Source organism: Notolepis coatsorum (assembly GCF_963971535.1).
Source record: "Notolepis coatsorum genome assembly, chromosome: 12".
Taxonomy (NCBI): Eukaryota; Metazoa; Chordata; class Actinopteri; order Aulopiformes; family Paralepididae; genus Notolepis; species Notolepis coatsorum.
This window is the reverse complement of record NC_140176.1, coordinates 74,024,043-74,040,845: the sequence shown is the minus strand read 5'-3', so window position 1 is coordinate 74,040,845 and position 16,803 is coordinate 74,024,043. Positions and strand designations below refer to the sequence as shown.

Below are 16,803 nucleotides of genomic sequence, written 5' to 3'. Positions count from 1 at the left end.
GAGGCAATAAAATGCATATAAAAATTATTAACAACCGCATTACAAAAGTAGACTTTGACCTACACAAATGATTATCCGTTTTTTATTTTATGACCCATCCCTAATGGTCCCCAGTGAATCTGTTAGTTAGATCAATATTGTGTTGTCAGAACAGTCTTATATAGGTTGAATATTTAATTATTATACCCATTAGGCCACCATTGTGTAGAATAGTGTAGTGAGTCTGACCACTTCTTGTTTCACTAAATAGCAAACGTTGGAAATACTATAAGTACAACCCTGCTTAGCAACACAATGTCATTGTGACCAAGAGACTGAATAATCGTGTTTGTGCATAGATCATTTGATTTATCAACTTCTTGTATGATTTCCATGTGCGAAGATGATGGTGCCGTCCTTGGTGCTGTTGTGTTACAAGAGATGATTCTCTCGGATCAATCAGTGGTCTGCAAGTGTTTTCACATCACCTTTTCGCTTAGAACCACAACGGAGGTGATAACAAAAGACGTACCAGGTACTATCCAAAACTTTTTCCCAATGGAAAGAACTGAAAAGGCGAGTAGAGTCAAGTCGAGTTGAGCCTCGGTACCATGTAATGGAAAAGGGCCATAAATGGTAGACTCTGGAGGAGCAAACACACACATCCACACACCTGTAGATGGAATTACTGGGAGCAGCCAGCCTGTCCAAATCCCGGGGATAAAAACTTGTCACACACACGTGTGCACTGGAGCAGGGATCGCTGGGCCCGATATGCCCTCAGCAGAGAACTACATCAAATTATCCTCCTCCTTATCGCACCTCGTCATCCCTCCCTCGCCTCAGCCCCACAACCTCCCCTTTTCATTTAAATAGCTTGTTTATCAGACCACCCGTACAACCTCCCCAGCCCCACCCTGCATACGCACTCCCTGAAAAAACAAGACTAATCCAAAAAGGCCACCGTCACCGTTTATCTTCCCCGTGCCTTCAGGAAAAAATCTTTTGTGTTTGACTTTGAGATCTATTTTACTTCTCTGGAGCGAGGGTGGTGGTGGTGCTGGCGGTTTGCATAGGGGAGTGAAGTTGTACAGAGCAGAGAGAGAGAGAGAGAGAGAGAGAGAGAGAGAGAGAGAGAGAGAGAGAGAGAGAGAGAGCAGGAAGATAAGCGAGCGGGGGAACTGCATGCTTGACAGGCGACGTGTGTGTGTGTGTGTGTGTGTGTGCGTGCGTGCGCCCCCCCCCCCGGACAGATAATAACAGAGCGTTTTACGATGTGTATGCTTCTTCTTTGACGTCGGAGGTGTGATACGCTACAGGAGAGAAACAGCAGTGGCTTCACCCGTAGTAAAGGCTCGACCTAATGTTAAACAAGAGTGTTAAATGTCGGTAATAACCTGTGTTGCTATCGCCACGTGTTTTATCGCGGTAATTAGCGTGATGTACCACACCTCCTATTTGACAAATAAAATAAGCCAGCAGCAACAATGTATCCGTTCCATTTTAAAAGGGTGCTACACACTGGATTCCCAATAGTCCCATATGAGCTACCTTCCATCAATAATGGAGTATTTCTCCTTTCTGCTAGTCAGGTGTATTTTCAACGCCCACTTTCACAATACACGTGTCAAAGGGCTTCTCAAGCCCACATCACGATGGAACAACACCCTTAACCCTCCAGAACTCCCACAAAACCTTGATAGGAAAGGTTTGATTAGAAACTTCATCTAATGAGACCCCCCCCCCTTGAGTTTCAAGATCTAGCAGAAAAGGAGAACCCCATATCTTAATATAATATGGTTAGAATGATAAAATAATGCAATCAGCTTGTGTCGGTTTTGAAAAGGTTTAGTCTGTGTCTAAGATAATGGACCCTTTTCAAGAGCGTTACATAGCGGGTCAAAACACAGCTACAATAACAATGGGTCCACTTGATTTACCGTAATTCCTCTAATAGTAGCCGGGTCTCAAATACAAGCCGGGTCTCTATTAATGGCCGGGTGCGCTCTTGAGCTAAGCAATTATAAGCCGGCCTCCTAATACAAGCCGGGTTACTAATATACTGAGCTGCATACTGAGCTAGTTACTTGATTTCACTTTGAAAACGTTGAAATGACCAGTGACCACCTGTAATTGCACTGTTTACTATTTCATACAGTACTTGGTTTCAATAAATGAACCCAGTACATTTTACTGGGTTCAAACTGACAAAAAATGTTGATTTATTCATTATGATCCGTTTGAAAATTTGAAATATAGGCCTCCCTCTTATACAGGCCTCCTCCTAATACAAGCCTGGTACCCGCTACAGTTGAAACAAATACAAGCCGGGGTTACTATTAGAGGAATTACGGTAGGTGTGCCAGGGTGCCAGCATTAACAATAGTTCATATTATTATTAGTGCCGTCAATCGATTAAAATATTTAACTCGATTAATCGCATGATTGTCCATAGTTAATTGCAAATTAATCGCATTTTTATTAAAAATAATTCTACCTTAAACGGATATTTTTCAAGTTCCAAGTTTTAATACTCTTATCAACATGCGAGTCAACAAATGCTTGCTTTATGCAGCCATTTAACACAAAAGGATGACCCTCATGCATTGCAAATTAGCATCAAATTCAAAACAGAGTGATGCACAAAATAACTTAAAAGAAAATAATAATTTAAAACAATGAATAAAGTGTGCATGAAATAATAGGGGAAAGAAAACATTAGGAACTTGTTACATTCACCCACACAAGGGCTGAGTAATCACACACCCCCCCTCTCTCTCTCTCACACACACTCTCCCAGCTCTCTTTCTCTCTTGCCCCTTCCTCGTCTCACACACACACTTCAGAAACAAACATAGTATCAATGAGAGCATCAACAATACACCTGAGTGACGTCTAGTTAAAAAAATATATATATATATTCTTAAGTTAATCGTGAGTTCAAAAAAATTGTGGCGTTAATAGAATCGGGCGATAACGTGTTAATACCGCGGTAACTTTGACAGCCTTAATTATTATCAGTGCCGACATACCTAAATCAAGCGGACCCATTGTTTTGCTTTTTTGCTGTAACCGTGCTGTCTGTGAAAAGGATCCATGGAACCCAGTGAGTTAGTCTTAAAAAGGGACAGAGCAACATTTTGAGCTCAGTGAACTCATGGACCTTTTGGCCATGGTTGCACATCTCGAGTCCCATTGAAAACCTATTAGTGCTCCGAGCGTAATCCTCCTACGGGTGAAATGAAGGTCAGGGGGTCTTACCTTCACCTTCATCTGCAGACTCCGCCCGTCGACTCTGACTGCCTCCCTCCAATATGGCAGCCACATCTGGAACCGAAATGTGGAATTCAATTTTCTTCGGTCCGCTGGGCTGGGGCTGCTCAAAGACATCGGCGGGCTGCCACGCCGGCCCTGGAGTGCTGCAGAAAAAATAAAAGACAAAACCACCTCCCTTACCGTCCACCTCTAAAACCACACACAATAAAAAAAAAAAACTATCTCCTGAATGGGTTAAGGGACAGAATATTTTGTTTTCTGGTCAGCTGGAGATATTTCCCAAACTACAGTAGACAGCCACAAAACACTGGGGTGTGTGGGTATTTATACATGTGGAAAGAGAGCCTGTGGCCTTTTAGCATTATGGGAAGGAGGCTGTGTGGTGCAGAGACAATAGTCTCCAGGACACACAGGATTCAGTCTATGAATATACTCCATATTGGGTGAGTTTTTTTCCCTTCTTTTCTTTAAAAACAGGGAGTGGTGTTTACCTCAGGGGGTCTGGTTTGGGGACATAGAGTAAGTCCTTGATCCTGGGCTTCTTCCTCTTGGACACCTTGGTTCTCAGGGGTCTCTTGCACGGCTGGTTGACCAGGCCCATCAGACGAACGATCCTGGAGAGAAGAGGGACAAAGGAAACAAGGGGCAGAAATGATTTCCTCCGATATGCTCACGGAACGAACTCCAACGGTGCTCAAAGCTCAAGATTGTCCCCTCTGTACGGTCCCCTCTGTACTGGCAGAGTTTAAGACCTTGATCTCCAACCTCTGTTGTACTGATTTTAATTGATTTGTTATGCTTGCTTTTGTCTACCCTTGTCTTGTTGTCTTATGATTTTATATGCTGTGTGATGTTATATGCTTTATTTATGCTTATTTCTGTATGAAGGTTTGAAATTAAATTAAATATTCCAGCTTGGGCATTAATACTGAACATACTGTACAGGGTTCCTGCTGCACATTTTAAATCTTGCTTTCTCAAGACCTTAAAAAGGACCACTTCAGGGCGAGTGCTTAGAGTACCACCGCAGAGACCCGGGGTTCAAGTTACCCCCCTCCCCCCAGTGAAACTCCTAGCTGTCGGGTGAAAAGAAGCTGCCGACAACCCGACATGTATCAGAGGAGGCATGTGGTCGTCTACACACCCTCCCCAGACGGACAGTAGGGCAGCATGTGGTCGTCTACACCCTCCCCAGACCGACAGTAGGGCAGCATGTGGTCGTCTACACCCTCCCCAGTCCGACAGTAGGGCAGCATGTTGTCGTCTACACACCCTCCCCAGACCGACAGTAGGGCAGCATGTGGTAGTCTACACCCTCCCCAGACAGACAGTAGGGCAGCATGTGGTAATCTACACCCTCCCCAGACCGACAGTAAGGCAGCATGTGGTAGTCAACATCCTCCCCAGACAGACAGTAAGGCAGCATGTGGTCGTCTACACCCTCCCCAGACCGACAGTAGGGCAGCATGTGGTAGTCTACACCCTCCCCAGACCGACAGTAGGGCAGCATGTGGTCGTCTACACACCCTCCCCAGACAGACAGTAAGGCAGCATGTGGTCGTCTACACACCCTCCCCAGACAGACAGTAAGGCAGCATGTGGTCGTCTACACCCTCCCCAGACGGACAGTAAGGCAGCATGTGGTCGTCTACACACCCTCCCCAGACAGACAATAAGGCAGCCTGTGGTCATCTACACACCCTCCCCAGATGGACAGTAAGGCAGCATGTGGTCGTCTACACACCCTCCTCAGACGGACAGTAAGGCAGCATGTGGTCGTCTACACACCCTCCCCAGACCGACAGTAGGGCAGCATGTGGTCGTCTACACCCTCCCCAGACCGACAGTAGGGCAGCATGTGGTAGTCTACACCCTCCCCAGACAGACAGTAGGGCAGCATGTGGTAATCTACACCCTCCCCAGACCGACAGTAGGGCAGCATGTGGTCGTCTACACACCCTCCCCAGACAGACAGTAGGGCAGCATATGGTAGTCTACACCCTCCCCAGACCGACAGTAAGGCAGCATGTGGTCGTCTACACCCTCCCCAGACAGACAGTAGGGCAGCATGTGGTAGTCTACACCCTCCCCAGACCGACAGTAAGGCAGCATGTGGTCGTCTACACACCCTCCCCAGACAGACAGTAGGGCAGCATGTGGTCGTCTACACCCTCCCCAGACAGACAGTAGGGCAGCATGTGGTCGTCTACCACACCCTCCCCAGACAGACAGTAGGGCAGCATGTGGTCGTCTACACCCTCCCCAGACAGACAGTAGGGCAGCATGTGGTCGTCTACACCATCCCCAGACAGAGGGCGCAGGGGGTCCGCCAGACCACAGGGGGCGCAGGGGGTCCGCCAGACCACAGATGATTTGAGGTCATTTTTTTTTTTTTTCTTTCAGAGAAATATTTTATTAGCATATTTTTATCATTCAGAAGCATGAATAGTCTCTCCACTACAATAAAAAATAAAGATAAATAAATAAACATCTAGACATGATTTTTGAACGTTAACAGTAGGCTACCGGGTAGCCGCTAAAAAGGGAATCAGTTGACTGTATCACTTTCCGTAGCTAGCCTAGCACGCTAGTTAACTTTCTCGGCTCGTCTGCAGTCAGCCGCCAGAGGCGAAAATGTGTGACAAACGAAAAGGAGATGACGGCAGCTCATCTGCAAAAAGAGTTAGGACCTACAGCAATCGCGAAAATTACATCACCATGGGCTTCACTGAGGGACCAGACAAACGACCTGAGTGTGTGATTTGTGGAGAAAAGTTGGCAAACTCGAGCCTGAAGCCCAGCAAGCTGAAGAGACATCAGGCGTCTAAGCACCCAGAAACCTTTGGGAAGGATCCGGACTTTTTTCGGAGGAAAGAACAGTCTCTCAAGGCGAACAAGCCCGTTGATGTTAGAGTAGCGTGGAGCAGGGGTGGCAGTGATTTACAGAAGGCTACCGAAGCCTCCTTTGAGTGTTCGCTTTTAATTGCAAAAGCAAAGAAACCGCACAATATTGGCAAGCAGCTCATCAAACCAGCCTGCATCAAAATGGTTTAGAAACTGTGCGGCCCACAGGTGGCGGATAAACTAAAATCAGTACCACTCTCAAACAATGTAGTGAAAGACCGAATTGATAAGATGTCAAGTGATTGCGAGCAGCAGCTGTCAGAAAAGCTTAGAAAGGGTCCATTTGCCATACAACTTGATGAAACTACAACTGTCGCAGACGAGGCTGTGCTCATCGTTTATGTGCAGTATATCGAAAATGAGGATCTGAAGCAGGACATTCTCATGTCAGTCAACCTTACTACCACCACTCGAGGTGAGGATATTTTTACTGCAGTGGATTCTTACTTCATTCAACATAAATGCAAACCGTTCACCATTAGGGCCTGATTTGAGAGGATGAATACAGGATTTGAATATTGGCCAACATTTTGAAATACATATGGTGCAAGATGAGATTTGTTGATTGAAGGCACAAGTCAAAGAAGCATAGTGAGTCTAATTATGATGCATATGCCTGTGTATAAGCAGTTTGTTATTAAAATGACAAAAAGAAGTATTAAAATGACAAAAAAAAAGTATTTTATGGTATTTTATTAGGAGGGGGGTCCAGGAATTTCATCAGAGATGTTTGGGGGTCCCTGGGGGAAAAAAGGTTGGGAACCCCTGGTCTACACCCTCCCCAGACGGACAGTAGGGCAGCATGTGGTCGTCTACACCCTCCCCAGACCGACAGTAGGGCAGCATGTAGTCGTCTACACCCTCCCCCAGACCGACAGTAGGTCTCAGGTTGTCTTTGTCTAGTGTGCAGCATTGAATAAAGCACTATAATGCATCCTGTGTCGGGAAGAGAAACACCAGGATTACTCATCGTAACATGTTCCCTTTTCCTAGGAGAAATACTTGCAGGAAACCGTTTTATGAACAGCTCAGTGTGAAATGATTTACAATATCTCTAGCTGAATCTGTCCTCTCTACTCCGACTTCTCTGCTCAGATCTCTCCAAACTCACAACTGTGTGTGTGCGTGCGTGCGGCATTTCCCATACATAGGATTGCTTGTGGGGATCACCACAATATCAAACAGGCCCACCACAAAGAGATTTCCCAAACTGATACAATACGACACGAGTTAATAACGTCTTATCTTGCATGTCTGCAGTCCTTTCCACTGCTCGACTGTGTATACTGCCTGTTCCTGTAGGAAACACTGCCGTGTGTGTATGTGTGTGTGTGTGTGTGTGTGTGTGTGTGTGTGTGTGTCCAACGATAAAGGAAGGAATATATGTGTGTGTGTGTGTGAGCATGTGTGTCTGCCTGTCTGTTCTCCGCATATCTTGAGAACCATTCATCCGATCAGCGGGTGTATTGCGGAGAACCCAGGAGAGGGGGGTGCGGTGTCGAATTTGGTGTCATTTGGCTAGATGGTGGCACTATAGTGCGCGTCTCTCCTTTGCATATCCTGAGAACCACTCATCCGATCAACTTCGCGCTCGGTGGGTGTACCGCCGAGGACCCAGGGGAGTGCAGCATCAGATTTGGTGCAGTTTAGCCAGATGGTGGCGCTATAACAGCGTTTACGTTTGTCGGGTGTATTGCTGAGGACCCAGTGTCATGTGTGTGAAGTCAATCAGATAAGCGGTTCTTGAGAACACTGCAAGCAGCCATACCACGGGTCTCCACAACGCTGCAAGCTGTCATACCACAGGTCTCCACAACGCTGCAAGCAGCCATACCACGGGTCTCCACAACGCTGCAAGCTGTCATAACACAGGTCTCCACAACGCTGCAAGCTGCCATACCACAGGTCTCCACAACGCTGCAAGCTGTCATACCACGTGTCTCCACAACGCTGCAAGCTGTCATACCACAGGTCTCCACAACGCTGCAAGCCGCCATACCACGGGTCTCCACAGCGCTGCAAGCTGCCATACCACGGGTCTCCACAACGCTGCAAGCTGCCATACCACGGGTCTCCACAGCGCTGCAAGCTGCCATACCACGGGTCTCCACAACGCTGCAAGCAGCACTTCCGGCGGCCAAGTAATGAACAGGCGCGTGTTTGATAAAAAAAATCTGAGTGCTAAAATTCAGCTAAAGCTGCTCCATACTGTGACAGATGGCACCCGGGGGAATGTTCTGAGTATACAGGTCCATTTTCTGTTTCAGAATCGAGAACTGCTATTGGAAGTGGGTCCACCAAACCAGTCTCCAATGACATCACAGGTTCGAGTCTCACTTGAACTTCTAGCTTTGAAGAGTAGCTGATGTTTGTAATGTTAATTGTACAGTCCTAGGCCATAGTAATACCATATACCATATATGATTTCCTAAACTGAGTAGTCATTTTGTTTAACTGTATTTTCCCCCACGAAATTGTTCAATAAACAGACTAGTATAAAACGTGTCTAAAATCTCTAAAAACAACCAAGTAGTGCAGTCAGTTCATCGCTTAAACAGGTATGTGACTGGCAAAGGACATGTATGTTCCATTCAGGGCACACACAATCCAAACCTTAACAAGAAACATGTTTTATTTATTTGCCCATAATGTAAATTGCAGGGACATAACAACTGTATACAAGACATCAATATGTTACGCGTCGTTTGGCTAATTTCTTTACTTTGATTTAAGACTTGAAAATAGGCATACATTTTCAAATAGGTATTAAATTATAAAAGATTTAATAGTGTATGCGAAACATATAGTTTTGTCTTAAAAAAAAAGGTTCCCCTTGTTTTTACCAGCACCTACACTGTATGTATGCATGTATTGAGAGGGGACGCATATTAACTGTTACACCGCTGAACTGCATACTGGGTACAGCTCGCTAGCCTGCCAGGTAGCATAACAACTGGGAGAGTCTCCGTCTCTACAGTACATTCAAGAACAGAAAAGAAAGATAAAGAAAGAGAGACCAGAGATGTTACACTTTGTTTCACTAAGCTCACACATTTCAAGCATCAGTGACGTAACTTTCTGAATGAATGCTTTTGTTCCTGGAATTAACGCCTGGTCTGGCTGCCAAATATCTAAAGCTAGCTGTTAGCAGCAAGCTCAAATGTTCGAATGTTAACGTGGGGGGGGGCGTCTCTACATTTCGTAGCTCCATTTCTGCAGACCCCTCTCTGATTGGTTGAACTCCATTTCTGCAGACCCCTCTCTGATTGGTTGAGCGAAGCCCCTCTCTGATTGGTTGAGCGAAGCCCCTCTCTAAGGTACGCGAGGGAGGTGCGCGTAAGGTTATCGAGGTCGACGACTAGCTCAACTGGTTCGCCGCCTTTTTGTGGATCCTGCCGTGCGTTGGTGACAAGTTCGATTCCCTTCAATTTAATTTTTTTTTTTTTTCTTTTTTAACATGCATTCTTTCGCCGGTTAAGTTTAGGCATGTTAAGTTTAGGCATTGTTTCGGAGTTGGTTAAGGTTAGGGTTAAGGTTAGGCATTGTTTCGGAGTTGGTTAAGGTTAGAAGGGTTAAGTTTAGGCGCTGTTTCGGAGTTGGTTATGGTTAGAGTTTGTCTTAGAGCATGGCTATATTCTTTCGGAGTTGGTTAAGGTTATGGTTAAGTTTAGGCATTGTTTCGGAGTTGGTTAAGGTTAGGGTTAAGGTTAGGCATTGTTTCGGAGTTGGTTAAGGTTAGAAGGGTTAAGTTTAGGCGCTGTTTCGGAGTTGGGAGAGAATGGCAATAGAATGCAGCCTATTTCCGCACTGCAGCTCTCTCACGCTGCCGCGGTCACATGGGCGTAGTGGCCAATCAGAGAGGGGTCTGCAGAGTTCAACCAATCAGAGAGGGGTCTGCAGAAATGGAGCTACGAAATGTAGAGACACGGGGGGGGGGGGGGGGTCATCGAATAGTTGCCAGTGACTATTGAACAGCAATGTTGTGAGTTTTGCCCATCCCTACATCAAAGTGTCCCAGATAGATAGCTAGCTCGCCCACTAAGGAATTGTGGGATTTGGTTTTGGATGTATGCACTCTATGCAGAGGGGGACATGGTTTTAAATCGCACAATAGTCTACAAGACTAGAATAGCGAGGCGCATTGATTCACTTCAAACAAACTAAGTTCATTCATTCATCGCACAGACCGATTATTTTATTTATGTCATCCTGTACAGCCCTGCCCTCACTGAAAATGAAAGGATCTATGCATATACAAACTGGCAACAAGCACCCATTGATATTTGCCAGGAATTCCAAGTCAGCAGCTTATATTATTCTTTCAAGACATGTAAACACCTACTCAGCGTTCTGTGTTTGCCGACGCTAAAGGTGTCAGATTACCACATATGAGCCCATGAATGGTTCGACCTATTAGTGACATCACATATGTGACTCAGATTCCAGGGAAGTACAGAGAAGCTCTCCCTCTCCAGGGGAAGAAAGTTCTGCACAAATAACAATCTGTATAGTCAAGAGTCACGCCTCCAAGAGGAGTTAAGTTTTTGAGTGAAGAGGATATTTAATTACTATTAATATTATTATTACAATGACGATTATTATTATTACCACCAAGAATATGAATGTCAAGTGTGGGAGAGAAAATGGTGGTGGCTGGTGGTCTAATGCCAGGGGTTATCCGTTCCTCACCTCTCCTTGTCCTCGTCGTCTCCACTCTCGTACTCCGACTCCTCCTCGCTGGACAGCTCCATATCCTCCGCCGGTAAGGGCGGGTAGTTGGGGGGTAGAGGAGGTGGCATGGGGATGGGAGGCGCAGGAGGCAGCTCAAACTGAAAAGGAAACACGGAGACGTGGCAAGGCCTGAGAGAGGGTTTTGGGGGTTTCTTTATTTTGTCATCAAAAGCTTATTGGATCGTTGAGACTGAGAGTACAGTGTCGTTAAATGACACAGCATCAAACCTTCTTTATGGATATGCAGGCATTATCAAAAACATTACTAAAAAGGTACAGGTGGTGCAATTGTAACCTATAGGTTAGAGAGGAATGACTGATTAAGTACTGTATATATATATAAGTATATTTTCTGAAAGCAGCCATTTATGTATCCAGAAAGTACTACAGTTGTGTTAAATTGAAGTTTTGCTTTTAATAAGTTTACTAAAGTACGACTTACATTTCGTAAACATCTCAGTTTTGAGATGCACAAGTGAGTGTACACAAGCATATTAACACTTTGAATGCCCATCACGCGATAACTCGGGTTATCAGCCCGCCCCCTGAATGCCCATCACGAGAATTCTCGTTTTATTTTTTTTATTAGCGATCTGAATTCATATTTCATCAACCGAGTCTACCGTTGGTAAACCTGCCCCTCCAGGCACTCAGATGTGAAAAAAGCGCCCCCTATCGTCTCCCAGATGGTAATGCACCCTTTTCCATTGGAAAATGGATGAGAAAAAAAAACTCCAGAATCCACATTTTACTTCTCACGCATGTAACCGGAGCCGATCAGATTAATTCTGGACCCTCAGCACAGCGTGTAATATGTGTTTTACAGTATACGCGTTGGATCAATAAAAGGATAGATTTTTGGAATGGCGACAGGAATTGGAATAATCCATTTGGATACCATCTGATCTCAAGTTTCAAGTTTCTCAAGTTTCTTTAACACTATGATCGCCGGGAACGAGTTTTCACGTCATTCCGAGCCATGCTCATTCTGCCGAAGACGCCGTAACTCGTCTTTGATGTCAATATTTCAAAAATCTGTCATCGAAATCATATTTCCTTTCCGGAGCCCTGAGACACAGTGCAAAGCTCCACTCAACTCTCTAGCGGTTCAAGAGCGCCATCTGGTGGCCGATCGGCAGATCGCCAACCGGATATTAACCTTTGAACCGGTAGTGCTCATCCATATGTGGTCCGGCCACTCGCTATCGTTAGAGAGACTCCGTCTTGATACAGTGAACATCGATCGGTGCAAATAACTCGAAAAAACAACATGATTTGGACGTATATACTATTATACAACCTGGAAATGGATCGGGCATTTCTACATCGCATAATAGAAAAAATTCTGTTCCACGCTCATCTGCCAGCGGCGCGAATTTAGCCACGGTAAGATTCAGCGTTATATTCTAACGTGTTCTTTACTAACTGCTCTGATGAACATATGACCCACTCTGGAGGAATCATCTAACGCTGCCCACGGAATTATAAACGATCCCCCGCCCATCCGGTCATCATCAGATGATACGTAGAAACTTCTAGAAGTACCTCCAGTTGAAATTTATTATCTGGCACAGATCGCTATCAAACTGTATTTCATCATGCATATAATGCATTTGGAGCTATAAATCAAGTTCTGGAGAAAGCTGCAGAAAACGATAAAAACATACTTATACTTTAGACCATATTTTAGTATGAATATGTGAATGAAAAAGTTTAACGTTGCTACACCCTGAACAATACATATAGGACATTGAATGGGCCATAATAATGGCAATTTAGCAATAGAATTTAAAAAGTTATAGCCCTGCAAAGAAGGGGAACTTCTCCATAGACAAATAGAGCTGGCGAGGGATGGTAAATTATGAATTTAACCCATGGCGATTAAAGTGTTAATAGTTGTCATACAGAAGTACAGAATACTTTTATACAAAATGCTTCTTACTGTTATGCTCCAGAGACTGTGCTAGACAAGATAAGTATGAAATAAATAGGGCTGTCAGTTTATCGCGTTAATTAGATTAATTAATTACACAGCAAATAATCGCGTTATGAAAATTAACTCAAAATTAATTACAATTTTTTTTTTTTTTTTTTTTTTTAATAATAATATTTTTTTTGTATCATTCATTCCATAAGCATGTAGAATACACATTTACAGATTTTTTTTTAATATGGTTCCATTTGCATGTTCTTGGTATCTGATTCTAGGGACATCTATGAATCTCAGGGAATGTATTCCCAGTGTCAGAAATACTGTGGGCTAGATCCACAAAGAATGGATTGCACGGTGCAAGTTGCACCCTTACTTACAATTCATGAATTGAAAATGGGGGACCCTGATGTAAACAAGACGAAAGTCTTTCTCTGGTCTGCATTCCCTTAACAATTGTGTGTATTGAGCCGTACTGTATTGTACCCATTCTGCAATCTGTTAATAACATTTTCATTCAATCAATCAATCTGCACGGTGATTGATTGAATGAACATTTTATTTTGAGTAAATTGTAATGAACCAAATGAGAATATCAATAATTTTTTTTTTTATCTTTGACTGTGAATAACACCATGCTCAAATTAACCAGACCTGAAAAATCTAAGCAAATTAATAGATGGAAGATGATTAAACAGAAGGTTTTGTAGATACAGTACTGAATTCTGCCATCCGGACACATGCAATTTGAAATATGATTATAGAATATAGAATATAAGGCATAAAATGGTAATGCGATTAAAATGCGATTAATTAGATTAATTAATTACAAATCCTGTAATTAATTAGATTAATTTTTTTAATCGCCTGACAGCACTAGAAATAAAATAGTATAGCATGTAAAATAGAAGTAAAAATAGAGGTCACAGTTTTCAGTATAGACATATGTACAATGTTCGATGCAGAATAGAAGGAACTGAGTTACCACACAATATACTATGCAATGTACTAATATACAATACTATATAGTGCAAAGCAGAAATGGGATGAGGTACAATTTAGGTACAATTTACAGTAAGGTGTACGAGTTGTAGTGCAAATCCTTTACCAATAAATATAAAGTGTGTTTAGGTGATCTAAAGTGTGGAGAGTGGGTGCTGCAGTGTGTTGTTTGTTTAAAGTGAGTGTATGCGTGTGGATGTGTGTGCTGTGTGCTTTTGATGGTTGTTGCAGTTGAGCAGCCTGATGGCCTGGGGATAGAAGCTTCTTCTGAGTCTTTCTGTGCTCGCCTTGAGACTCCGGTATCGCTTGCCTGACCGCAGCAGTTCAAAGAGGCAGTTGTTCGGGTGGCTGGAGTCCTTGATGATTCTCTTAGCCTTACCCCTGCACCGCTTGTTGTAAATGTTCTGGAGGGTGGGAAGCCCCCCTCCAATTGTGCGTTCGGCTGAACGTGTCACTCTTTGTAGTCTGCTTCGGTCTTGTGCAGTGCTATTCCCAAATCAGGATGCTCTCTATTGTACATGAGTAGAAGTTCTTAAGGATCTTCTGACTGACTTGGAACTTCCTTAGGCGCCTGAGGAAGTAGAGGCGTTGTCGTGCCTTCTTCACAACACTGTCAATGTGTGTGGTGGTCCATGTCAAGTCCTCGGATATGTGGGCTCCGAGGTACTTAAAACTGTTCACTGTCTCAACCGGTGCCCCGTCGATGCTGAGGGGGCTGTAGTCCTTGACCCCCGACCTCCTAAAGTCCACAATCATCTCCTTTGTTTTGCTGACGTTCAGGAAGAGGCTGTTCTCCTGGCACCATCCCGCCAGGACCTTGACCTCATCCAGGTAGGCCCTCTCGTCGTTTGCAGAGATCAGGCCCACCACTACTGTGTCGTCAGCAAATTTGATGATTGTGTTGTTACTCCGCTGAGCCACACAGTCGTGTGTGTACAGGGAGTAGAGGAGGGGACTCAGAACACAGCCCTGGGGGGCCCCTATGTTGAGGGTGATGGATGAGGAGGTGCAGTTGCCTGCTCTCACCACCTGGGGTCTGCCCGTCAGGTAAGGAATCTATTTTACCAGTCTTAGGATAATCAGACCTGTTTTCACGGAGATATAAGCTTTTCCCCTATATGTGATATTTTGTGCTGTTTTGACTGTGCGCGTGATCAGGAACTAAGATAATCGATTTACAGCTTGCGGGGCACCAGCATGCATATGTACACATATACTATCGATAATCTAGCGTTTATTTGAAAACGATTCATAAATAGGCCGAAAGATTATAACGTTCTAGAATATTACAGTACATGGCGTTTATCAGGGATTATTTTTTTCCCCCTTGAAAACGAGGGCTTTTCAAAATGTTATAAAACGGAAATGAACCGATAAAAAAACAATCCGCTTCAACAATGTTGACTGAAAATGAGTCATTGATAAGCGACGGGCAGATTAGACACATAATTTAAATTAATCTATTTAAAACATAGATTAGGCGATATTAACGTTAACATTGAAGTGGATGGTGGGCATTCAAGCACTAAATGTGCGCCCCCTGCTGGGCACTGAAAGTGTTAATGACTATCATACTAAACCTGTCCTTTGAATTAGTATATGAAAGCATATAAAAAATATGCAGCAGCTGTGAAATAGAATTTCGAACACAATTAATATACTAAAATGTATAAACATTTAATTTAAGGACATAGCATACACTAAACTACCAATCAAGCACTGTGAACGAAAATTTGGCCCCATAATTACTCATGCGATCCGGATATGGCGTGAATCACAAAAAAAAAATCCTAACCCACAAAAATGGCACAATCATACTCCCTTATTCAATAACAATGCACTGTTAATTGGAAAACGACCTATAAGATTCCCTATATGGGAAGAGCAAGGCATACACTCATTAGGGGATGTTTTTAACAAACAGGGTTTTTGTAGTGATAAAGAAATACGCAAAAAAATTTAGCTCACCAAGTCCACATGGCTTTTTCACAAACAGTTAGAGCTTTGTTTGAAGTCTCACGGTGTTCCATTAGACAGACCAATTGAACACCACAGATACCACAAATTCTTCTACGCAAGAGAGACATCGAGAGGTTTTGTTTCAGAATTTTATCATCAATTACTAACGTCCTCGTATGAAACCCTCCAACTAGACTCTGTCTGGAGGAGGGATATACCAGACCTGGAAAATGACTTTGATTGGCAAGGAGCCTGGGCAAATGTCCGACTTACATCAAGGAACCCGGATCATCAACAAATCAATCTTAACTATATTCACAGGACATACTTGACTCCTATAAGACTGTGCCGAATGGGGCTTAAACAAGATTCCAAATGCACCCAATGTACAAATGGGGACGAAGGGACATGTATGCACATGTATTGGGACTGCTCACCAGTTAAGGCATTCTGGAAAGATGTGACCCAACAAATATCAAAACTCGTATCTTGGAATATACCTGTACACCCCTCGGTATTACTATTGAATGATGTTTTTGAGTTTGCAGTGAATCCACAGCTAAAGAGATTGGTGTGCCGTAAAGTTTGGTTTCTTACATATCTCGATGTAATTTACCATGAAATATCTACAGCAAGAATTCTGGGTCTCAATGAATCCAAAATGTCAATGTGGTTAGAAGTGGTGGAGAGAATAAAAGCTAGCTTATAATGGTAGTGTCTGGTTAGGTGCGAGGGATAGTGGAGGTACTTCTCAAGGTGGGGTCCGGGAGGGGGGGTTCGAGCTGGAGCATATGTGTGTAGGTTTTTTAGATAACAGGTATTAGGGGTATATCTTATATAAGACAACTAACTAAAATGTGATCTCATTGGATGTGCCCTGACAATTAATGCTTGTATATCTTATCGTGTGTTGTCATGTTTGTTTATATGTTTGTTTTAAAAAATAATAAAAAAAATAAAATGCAAACATTTACTTTCAGTATGGAAAGATATAAAAAAAAATGACTTGGGACTCCAACGTA

General features: G+C 43.6%; 1 protein-coding gene across 4 annotated transcripts in view; it reads right to left on the bottom strand.

Annotated features, from left to right (window-relative positions):
• rnpc3 (RNA-binding region (RNP1, RRM) containing 3) overlaps nt 1-16,803 on the bottom strand; it is a 40,127-nt gene that overhangs the window by 12,020 nt on the left and 11,304 nt on the right. For 3 of the 4 annotated variants that reach the window (XM_084326746.1, XM_084326748.1, XM_084326747.1), the window contains exons 8-10: nt 10,849-10,988; nt 3,747-3,869; nt 3,241-3,398 (exon numbers count right to left, since the gene is read on the bottom strand). In XM_084326746.1, coding sequence (XP_084182872.1) covers nt 3,241-3,398; nt 3,747-3,869; nt 10,849-10,988 — 421 coding nt within the window. The remainder of the gene's footprint in view (nt 1-3,240; nt 3,399-3,746; nt 3,870-10,848; nt 10,989-16,803) is intronic. The other variant, XM_084326749.1, reaches the window with a different exon arrangement.